The following is a 10,667-nucleotide window of genomic DNA, read 5'->3' on the forward strand; positions in this document are numbered from 1 at the left end:
AAAAGAAAAAAGCCGGAAGTGGCGCTGTGGCTCAAGTGGTAGAGTGCTAGCCTTGAGCTGAAGAGCTGAGGGACAGCACCCAGGCCCAGAGTTCAGGCCCACGACCGGACCCCCCCAAAACAACAACAACAAAAAACCATTAGACAACATGTGGATGGGGGGGTGCAGGGGGCAGGGTTGTTAAAGTGCTGCTGCTTGAGCTGCTTTTTTCTGACCTGGCTTATTTCCCACTGGTCTCTCCCACAGGAACAGTGTCGGGGCCTGGGGAAGGGGTGCTCTGTGGCTGTGGGGCAGGGGTGGACCTCCTCTTCTTCCATAGGGCTCAGATGCTACCTGACCTGGATATACACCTCCCTTATTCCTTCTCTTTCCTCTTTCCTCCTGCCCACTCTCCTTTTGTACCTTCCCTCCTAACACCACTGCCCCCCCCCCACCTTTCTTGCAGGCTTCTCACTGCAGCACTAACGGAAGGCGAACTACCACCCAGTGGGAGATTTGGGTGGGGAGAGATGGGGAAATCTTTGGGTTCTAGAGATCATAGAAGCCTTCAAGCAGGGGAGGGGTGCAAGATGTTGTCTTATTGTCTGTCCTAAGCAGAGGCCTGTCTGCACAGAAGTTGGTTAACCAGGGTTGTTATTCAGAGGATTGGGCAGACCTTTGGGAGGAAGTAACTGGATTAAAAGAGCAGGAGAAAGGAGCAGAGGCTGGAGGTCAGACCTGGGGGGACTGGAGATTGCTTTCTGGCTCTCATACTCCGCTTTCCTTTTTTTCTTGCCCGGTCCTGCTCCTTCCCAGGATCCTCACCCTCCCTGGTGGGGGCCACAACGGATGAGCCTCCTCCCTCAGGCCCTTCCACGACGCAGGGGGCTGAGGCCCCAATTGTGTTGCAGAGCCTTCAGGAGCTGGGAGAGTTGAGGGTGCTAGGCAAAGATGAGACAGGGCAACTCCGTGTGGCCTGGACTGCCCAGCCCGACATCTTTGCCCACTTCCAACTGAACCTGCAGGTGCCCGAGGGGCCAGGGGCACATGAAGAACTGCTGCCAGGAGATGTCCGCCAGGCTTTGGTGCCCCCACCCCCTCCTGGGGCCCCTTACACGCTGTTACTTCATGGGATTCTCCCAGGGGGCAAGCCCTCTGTTCCAATCACCTACCAAGGCATCATGGGTACATCCGGGACTCTTAACTAATGTCCTGAGAGTTGGGTGGGGGAAGGGCTGGGGCTCTCAGGACTTCAGAGGTGAGATGGAGTTTAAGGAGTCGGTGAAGGGCAGGCTGAGTGATAGGGGGGAAAAGGAGAGGGCAAAAGATTTGTGAGTTCAGAGGGAAGGTAGATGTAGTCTTAGAACAGTGAGGATGGTTGGTGGTAGTCAGGAGGAGGAAGTCAGAGGGTAGAAAAATTCCAAGAGAACAACTACACGCCCTGGTCTTCCCCCTCTGTTTTTTGTTTTGTTTTGTTTGTTTTGTTTTTTGTTTTCTGTTTTTGGGTGTGTGGTGTTTTTTTTTTTTTTTCTCCCCTGAGTCTACCCCACACTTCCAGGCTGCTCCTCTGCCCTTCCCTGCCCTATAGATCTCCTGAAGTGGGCTTGGGAAGGGCTTTGGCTCTGAGAAGACTGGCTCTCAATCCCTCATGCCTCCCTCCTCCCTGGGAGTCTAGCTTAAAAGAGAAGATAGCCTGTGACCCCATCAGGCTCCTTCTGGTGGTGGTTGTGGGGTGCTCCACTGCCATCAAGACTTCAGAGATGGGTGACATTTGCAGGACCAATGGAAAGACAGGGGTGGGGCGCCTTGCTCTCACACCCCCTTGGTCCTGCATAAAGGGACGGATGTCTGGGGCTTACCCCAATTCCAGGGCAAGCCCACTGCCAATGAAGGGTGGGAAGGGAAAGAGCAGCTCGGGCACACAGAGGAGTCCTCAGACTGCTCTGAAGCCACAGTGAGGAAACTAGAAACTCTCAGGCAGTACCATGGGGAGCCTGAAACTCGGCCAAAAGTCCTAATGTGCAGAGGAACTAAGACTTTAGGGAACAGACACTGACTGGGGAATGCTCCCTTGCCAGGAGGGCTGGTCACCGAGGGCTGACGGATAGGGCTCTGGAGATGTTCAGAATGGAGTCAGGCAAAGGAGAGGGAAGGAGATGGGCAAAGGAATCGTTGAGCCCACCATGCTTTGCTTTTGCCCCCCTCCCCCCAAATCTCAGACAGAGCTGAGGAGAAGCCTAGGAAGTCCCCGGGCCCACCTCGCCTAGGTGAGCTGACGGCGTTGGACATGGCCTCTGACTCCCTGCGCCTGCACTGGACGGTCCCCGAGGGAGAGTTTGACTCCTTTCTGATCCAGTACAAGGATAAGCATGGACCCCAGGTGATACCTGTGGAGGGGCCCCAGCGCTCGGCCCCCATCACATCCCTGGAACCAGGCCGCAAGTACAAGTTTGTGCTGTATGGGCTTGTCGGCAAGAAGAGGCATGGCCCCTTGGTGACTGAAGCCAAGATCTGTGAGTGAGAGCAGGCACACCTCTCCCCACCCTCTGTGGATCCTAGAAAGAGGCCGGCCCAGGGCTTTGGGGTTGTGAAGGGAAAGCAATGAAGAGCAGACAGGGGGTGAGGAGGCAGTGCAGGTAGAAGGGGTGCCTTGGGAGAGGTTGCCAATGTTCCTCCTAGCTGGAGAACAGGGTATATGGGGAGATAAGGGGTTGTGGGGTCTTTTTTGAGGGAAGAGCTGGGTCTATTGGTCTGAGGGGCTTGGGCCTCAGTTGAAAGCCTTCAGCGGCCTCTGGGAGCTTATAAAGTAGGAGAGTGGCGTGGTTAGATATTTGACACTGGTAAGACATCATAGTGGTGTGGCTAAGGTGGTGGCTGAAGTTGTATGTGGGGTGAAGGAGAACGAGGAGACCCAGGTATGCCCCTGGTTCCTGAATTAGTCCTATCCCAAAGGCAGTAGCAGTAGTGGACAGAAGTGTGGTATGGGACACTTAGATATGACTAATCTGAGCATGGTCATTGATTCAGATGAGTGTAAGATGCTTAAAGAGAGTAAGATCACACCCAGTATTTGCAGTAGCCCTGTGAAGAATGCCAGTTTCATGAGGAGAATTAAGTCACTGACAGGAAGGAGTTACCCATCAGAAGGTGGCAGAAGCCAGGCACTCTGGCTCACACCTGTAATCCTAGCTATGGGAGAGAAAGAACTTGGGAAGATCATGGTCAAGGCCAGCCCAGGGTAGGGTGTGTGTGTGTGTGTGTGTGTGTGTGTGTGTGTGTGTGTGTTCCATAAGACCCTCTCAATAAGAGCTGGGCATGGTGGTGTGTGCCCATTATCCTATGGGAAGCACAACTAAGAAGATTGTGGTCCAGGCTGGCCCAGGCAAAAAGCTCGACTTTATTATTTTTTTAAAGCCAAAAGGGCTAGAGACATGGTTCAAGTGGGAGAGTGCCTGCCTAGGAAGCATAAGACTCTGAGTTCAAAGTCTTAATACTACCAAAAGGAAAGAAGAGCTGAGAATGTGGCTTAGTGGTAGAATGCTTGCCTAGCTGGAAGTGGGGCTGTGGCTCAGGTGGTAGAGTGTTAGCCTTGAGCTGAAGAGCTGAGAGACAGAGTTCAGGCCCAGAATTCAGGCCCCACTACTGACCAAAAAAAAAAAGGAATATAAAGGAAAAAAGGGGGTCACAGTGCCACCTTGGTGAGTGTGGAATGCAGAGTAAAAGCTTGAAGAGGGGCATGGAGGCCATCAGTGCCAGTGGCCAGGATGAGGGCATGAAGGGAGAAGAGACAGAGCTCTAGACAGCTGGCAATAGCCAACAGGAGTAGAAGAGGAAGGAGCCCACGGGGTAGCCTGAGGTGACTCTCCGGAGAGGGAGCAACCAGGTGCAGGCTGGTGTCTCGGGTGTCAGGGAGGAGGACACAGCTAGTCATGTCAGAGTCTGAAAGTGGGACTCAACGGCCAGCAAGTGTCCACAGGACTTAGCAATGGTCAAGTCACATTCTGGAATCTTGGCTGGGCACAGAGCAAGGAGGGGAGGTAAAGGGAGATGTGCACAGAATGGGGGTGCAGCTGGGGACAGGCGCATGGCCGGGGGAGGGATGGACACAGAGTAAGGAGCAGCAGGAGGGGCGTCCTGAGGAAGAGAACCCGGAACACACAGTAGGAGGACTCTTGGAGGAGAAAAGACATAGAAGTCAGAGTTGGAATCAGTAGAGGTTGCACTAGGGAGAATTCCCTGGCTGGAGAGATGTGGAGAGATGTCTGACTGGGATCCCTGCTTTCGGAGCCCCCTCCTCCTTGGTTGTAGATAGCATAATGCCACATACAGTGCTTCTGTGTCATTTGAAGGCAGCCCTTTCTGTAGGCCAGCCAAGCTCCTGGGCTGAGCTTCGGTTTCAGTCACTTTGTCCCCGTTTAGCCATGCGCAGCCTGTGTAACCTCACACAGCATCCCTATGTGAGACGGGTTCCTCCTTCTCCTGTGACCTTCCTTCTTTTCACTTCCTCTCCACAGTGCCTCACAGTGAGCCCAGCCCAGGAACCCCACCCCGCCTGGGAAATCTGTGGGTGACAGATCCCACCCCAGACTCTCTGCGCCTCTCCTGGACTGTCCCTGAAGGCCAGTTCGACTCCTTCATGGTTCAGTACAGGGACAAGGATGGACAACCCCAGGTGATACCTGTGGAAGGGCCCGAGCGCTCAGTTGTTGTCTCCCCCTTGGACCCTGACCACAAGTACAGATTCACCTTGTTTGGGATTGCCAACAAGAAGCGATATGGCCCCCTCACAGCCGATGGCACTACTGGTAAGTAGCTGCCACCTAAGCCCCCATGTCACCCACGACCCGCCCTCTATACGCTTGCCCTCAGCCAGGAACTAGTGGGGCCTCCCAGCAGGAGGGCTGACTGCAGCATCCTGGCCCTGCTCCTGGGCTGAGGGGCAGCCAGCCTTTCCCCCACTGCTGGGCCTCTTTCATCGCACTCAGCCATTCCCTAAGGCCCACAAGGTGTGTCATACTCTGACTTGCCAGGAGTTCAGGGCTCACACTAATAGAGTAGTGGACACCCCTCCCCACCCAGGTCCTGATCCTAAACCCCCATCCAGGTTGCCAGTTCAGCACCTGGCTGAACCTCTTTGTTTACAGCCCCAGAGATGGTAAAGGAGCCCCCTCGTTCTGAGATCCTTGAGCAGCCCCCTCGCTCTGAGATCCTTGAGCAGCCCCTCCTGGGAGAACTGATGGTGACTGATGTGACCCCCGACTCCCTGCACCTGTCCTGGACTGTGGCCCAGGGCCCCTTTGACTCCTTCACAGTCCAGTACAAGGATGCGCAGGGGCAGCCCCAGGCTGTGCCTGTCAGGGGGGATGAGAATGAAGTCACTGTCCCTGGCCTGGAATCCAACCGGAAGTATAAGATGAACCTCTACGGGCTTCGTGGCAGGCAGCGTGTGGGGCCTGTGTCTGTGGTGGCCAAGACGGGTGAGTCAGAGCCCACAGGCCTCCCTCCCTTGCTGGCCCCAATCCTCGATGCAAGATCTGGGCTGGGCTCCATCTTTTCTTTCTCAGCTCTACTTCTGCCAAAGCCTCTGTCCTCTTTCTCCCTCACTGCTCTCCTGTGCGCTACACCTCAGCCTCCAGCTCTTAATATCCTTGGTCCTCCTGCCTGTCCATTTCCAAAAGCAGGTTCCATTTTCCCCCTGTTCCAAGCACTGAGACTCATCCTTTGGCCTCAGCTGTCCTCCACACCGTGTCCTCCCTTTCAGCCAGAGTTCTCACCCACACTTCAGACTGGCTTTCTTCCTAGCCTGGTTCAGACGCTGGGCACACCTGGGCTTCGGGCACCAACTCTCTGCACCCTCACTGTGTTGCTGTCCTCTCTCCCTGATCTCCAACTCTTCTGTGACCTCTTCTTGCTCCTCACCTCCCTATCTTCCCATCCTTGTCTGAGTTCTCATTACTGCACGCTCCTGCCTAATCTCCTGTCCCTGATGTAGGTCCCAGGCCAAAGAGGGGGATCACAGAAGGGCTGGCTTTCTTTGTGCCACAGTCTCCCCACCCCTGGGAGTCCTGCAGAGACCTAACTTCAGGGGACAGTTAGGGGGCCCATGAAGGTGTGATTCCAGAGTCAGCCTCAGAGTGGGCCCTCCCCAGTCCCCGTTCACCTGAACCTTTCTCCACTTTTGGCTGGAGCTCTGCCTCAGTAACTCATCCCTTAAGGTTCCCAGGGGAGGAAGGAGCAGGCTGACCCTGAGGGGCCTCAGCAGGAGCGCATACCATGGTTTTCTCCCAGGGATAGGCTGAGGCCACCAGAGCCCCCTAGAAGGGGGCTTAAGGTGAGAAGAGGCCTCTCCCCTCCTGGCTTTGCTGAGATCAGTGCTGTCAGAGACACGATGTAGAAGAATTCTCAAAGATGTTCTATCTTCCCATCTTGCCTTCATCAGCTATGAGGAGAAATCTCACAATACAACATGCACCCCTGCCAGGAGATAGGACAGGCGGGGATGGCTCAGCCCTCTCCATCTTCTAGTGACTACATAGTCAATATCGGAGGCCATGTAAACCCCTGAGGCTTCCAGTTCAGGAGGCTATCCAGGATGTTGTACCCACTGACAACACTGGAAAAACAAATCACTCTTAATATCTGCATCTCTTATCTCAGCCCCAGAGGAGATCTCCAGTCCTACAGAAGTAGACGAGAGTCCAAGCCCTACAGAACCCAGCACAGAGGCCTCAGAGCCCCCCAGAGAGCCACGCCTGGGGGAGCTGACCGTGACAGATGCCACCCCCGACTCCCTGAGCCTCTCCTGGACAGTCCCCGAGGGACAGTTTGACCACTTCCTGGTGCAGTACAGGAACGGGGACGGGCAGCCCAAGGTGGTGAGGGTGCCAGGCCATGAGGACCAGGTCACCATCTCAGGCCTGGAGCCAGACCACAAGTACAAGATGAACCTGTATGGCTTCCACAGCGGCCAGCGCGTGGGCCCCGTGTCTGCCATTGGGGTGACGGGTAAGTGGGTGTTGGAAACTCCAGGGTGGGGTCAACCAGGAGGTAGGATCCTTTTACTCTTTGGTTGGTCACTAAGCAGGCAATGTGTCTGGGCATTGGTTTGCACCCACAGACCTGCTGTGTGTGGGGGGGGGGGCTCTGGCCCCTATGCTTCCCCTTGGGTTGACTTCTGTCCTCCTGGGCCGGGAAGGACCATTAGTATCTGTGCTGTGCTAGTGACCATAATAGTTCCTCCAAGTTCACGTAGGAGCTTGGGCATGTTTATCAGAGGTCAGCTGATCAGAACCATCAGGTCCCAAGGGTGGACTTCTCTGAGCTGACCTGGGGATTTCACTAGCCATGACTTCTCTGTCCTTCTCCCTAAGATTCAAGGCCTCCGCTTCACCTTCTCTATCTCCTTCTCTCAGCTACAGAGGAAGAGACACCCAGCCCCACAGAGCCCAGCACAGAGGCACCAGAGCCCCCGGTAGAGCCGCTCCTGGGGGAGCTGACCGTGACAGGATCCTCTCCAGACTCCCTGAGCCTCTCCTGGACCGTCCCCCAGGGCCACTTTGACTCCTTCACTGTCCAGTACAAGGACAGTGATGGGCGGCCCCAGGTGGTGCGTGTTGGAGGCCAGGAGAGGGAGGCCACTGTGGAGAACCTGGAGCCTGGGCGCAAGTACAAGATGCACCTGTATGGAATCTACCAGGGGCGGCGCGTGGGCCCCGTGTCCACCGTGGCAACAACTGGTGAGCGTGGTCTGGATCTCGCTGCCGAGTCTTACCATCCCTATTACCAAGATTCCCACCTTTTCCCTGTGCAGCCATAAGTTCCTAACTGCTACCAAGAAAGAGCAGATTAATGGGGACTAGGGACTGCAACCAATCTTTTTGCCCCTGTGCACGTTTTTTTTGTTTTGTTTTTTTGTCTTGTCAATCATGGGGCTTGAACTCTGGGCCTGGGCGCTGTCCCTCAGCTCTTCAGCTCAAGGTGAGCACTCTACCACTTGAGCTACAGCGCCACTTCCAGTTTTCTGGTAGTAAATTGGCCCTAGGAGTCTCATAGACTTTCCTGCCCAGGCTGGCTTTGAACCACAATCCTCAGATCTCAGCCTCTTGAGTAGCTAGGATTACAGGTGTGAGCCACTGGTGCCCAACCTCTGTGCCAGTTTTAAGTAATTATCTCACAGCACTACTGTGAGGATGAAATGAGTTAACAGATGTAGAAAGGATTAAGAGTGAGCCTGGCACTAAGTAAGCATGCAGTCAGTGCTTGCTGCTGTGATTGCTGTAATTATCCTTACTCTACAGTCTGCTTTGTCCAGTTTTGTTGGTTCAGCTGCTTAGTTGGCCAGAATGTTCACTAGACATTGGCCTACTTATCAGTGCTTTCTTTGATGCTCATCCATAGTGACTATCCCACAAAGAACAGCCCTTCATCCCCTCCCTGAGGCCAGTTATGGTAACACCTCTGCCACCAAGTAGTCCCATCCAGTCAGCTCTCCAGAGCCCCTGCGGGGGAAGCTGAGTGGGAGAGAGTGCCTCTGGAGTCCTTCCTGTTGACCCATCCAGATGGTCACGATGAGGGAATCTCTCTTTGTATTCTGATCACTGAAACAAAGGCACACCTTTTTCAGAAACCACTGCATGTGTGTGTGTGTGTGTGTGTGAGCGCGCGCGCCTGTACACAGACTTGAGCTCAAAGCTCTGTACTCTTGCTTGGCTTTCTTGTTTATTACGGTTGATGATCTGCTCCTTGAGCCATGCCTCTGGTTCAGAATTCTGCTAGTTAATTGGAGATAAGAGTCTCACAGACATTTCTGCCTGGGCTAGCTTCAAGCATCAATCCTCAGATCTCAGCTTCCTAAATTGTCAGGATTACAGATGTGAGATACTAGTTTTTTTTGTTTTGTTTTGTTTTGTTTTGGGTGGGGGGCCCGGTCATGGGGCCTGAACTCTGGGCCTGGGTGCTGTCCCTTAGCTCTTCAGCTCAAGGCTAGCACTCTACCACTTGAGCCACAGTGCCACTTCCGGCTTTATTCTTTTTGCTTATGTGGTGCTGAGGAATCGAACCCAGGGCCTCATGCATGCAAGGCAAGTGCTCTACCACTGTGCTCTACCACTGAGCCACCTTCTCAGCCCCAGATGTGAGATACTAGTGTCCAACAAAAGCAACTTTTTCTAAAGGGAAAAGATGGAAAACTTAAAAGTAGAAACAGATCTCTAAAACATAGTTTCTGTATAGTCCACAAAGCTCAACTTTACGGTGATTTGATTGGCTTCGTTTCTAGAACCTTCGATTCCTGATTTCTTTTTTCTCTTTTTCTTTTTTTGCTTCAGTTAGCACTGAGAAGAGGGAGAAGGGAAAACTATCCTTAATGGCCTCCTCTCAGGGTCAGAGGTAGTAATTTGGAGGCTCACACCAGGCCTGGAGTTCTCTGACAATATCTATTCTTCCATTCCAGGCAGAGAGACAATTAGTCTTTGTCTGGTCATGTCCCTGGTCCCTGGGAAAGGCTAGGCTCTGTTGGGTGCTTACTGAAGTACCACAATGCAGAGAAACTGAGTCTTAAGAGTCTGATAGGCTGGAAATGTGGTTAGTGGTAGAGTACTTGCCTAGCATTTATGAAGCTCTGGGTTCTATTCCTCAGTACCAAATAAACAGAAAAGGCTGGAAGTGGCACTGTGGCTCAAGTAGTAGAGTGCTAGCCTTGAGCAAAAGAAGCTTAGGGACAGTGACCAGGCCCCAGGACTGGCAGAAAAAGTATCTGACAAACTGAATTCCATTCTCAGTTCTTTCATTTCTTAGCTGTGATCTTAAAGAACTTAACCTCCTCTCCTGGAATCTCAGCTTCTCATCTTTAAGATGGAGCCAGTGCCACCACCTAGTGTCATAGGGCGAAAGGTGGTGATACTAGTGGATTTTCAGCTCATTCAACTTTTGTTCATTCCCTCGTATGGAGAGATCACTGTCTCTCTCTGTCTGATGCTAGATATCATGCTACATGTATTGTACATGCCATGGGTAAAATGGACATGGTCTTTTAGGGAAGGAATAAGTCTTGATGTTCCTTATCAGGGCAGTGAGGTGCTGGAGCCAGTTGAGTGGGTGAGGACTTGGCCTGCTGTTCTTGCTGTTCCATTGACAGAAGGAATGTGCAGCCAGTTAGCAACAGAGACGGGACTATTCCCAATGCAGCATAGGACTGTCATATTCATCAACAGAGCCTCAGCTTTACCAGTTAAGCCAAATCACCAGCAATCAGTCAGGCTTGGTAGTGAGGGTCAATTTCTCTTCCTGGAAAAACACAGAGGCCTAAAACAAGCAGAAAATAAGATACAAGCAAATATGGCTAGAAGGAAAGTGAATGAAAGAAAATGCCAGGCCTGGTAACCACTAGTAGATGGTCGGCACAGGTGGTCACTCTGGCCCCTGCCCCTTCCTCCCAGACTCATTTCGGTCTGTCTAAAGCCTAGTCTAGCCCATTTTAAGCAGGTTTTTTTGCCTGTGCAGTCTAGTCTTACCCTCCCATGGAAGTCAAAGAAACAAGATTTGGGGAGCATCCTACTCACCCAGCCACTCTGTCTTGGAACCACCTTCCATTTTGAAGGGAGACCCCCTCCCAGACTCAGCCTTCTCAGGGAAGAGGGTAGACAGTAGGGACCAGCAAGTCCTTGCTCAGCCTTCCCAGTCCAGACTTG

General features: G+C 53.1%; 1 protein-coding gene across 1 annotated transcript in view; it reads left to right on the plus strand.

The window, feature by feature from the left end:
* Positions 1–10,667, plus strand: part of Tnxb (tenascin XB) — a 69,101-nt gene that overhangs the window by 32,422 nt on the left and 26,012 nt on the right. Inside the window, exons 17-22 of the mRNA XM_013034944.1 lie at positions 796–1,164; positions 2,199–2,492; positions 4,494–4,784; positions 5,124–5,456; positions 6,637–6,984; positions 7,392–7,715. Of these exons, the coding sequence (XP_012890398.1) occupies positions 796–1,164; positions 2,199–2,492; positions 4,494–4,784; positions 5,124–5,456; positions 6,637–6,984; positions 7,392–7,715 (1,959 nt within the window). The remainder of the gene's footprint in view (positions 1–795; positions 1,165–2,198; positions 2,493–4,493; positions 4,785–5,123; positions 5,457–6,636; positions 6,985–7,391; positions 7,716–10,667) is intronic.

Source organism: Dipodomys ordii, unplaced genomic scaffold (assembly GCF_000151885.1).
Source record: "Dipodomys ordii isolate 6190 unplaced genomic scaffold, Dord_2.0 Scaffold202, whole genome shotgun sequence".
Lineage (NCBI taxonomy): Eukaryota > Metazoa > Chordata > Mammalia > Rodentia > Heteromyidae > Dipodomys > Dipodomys ordii.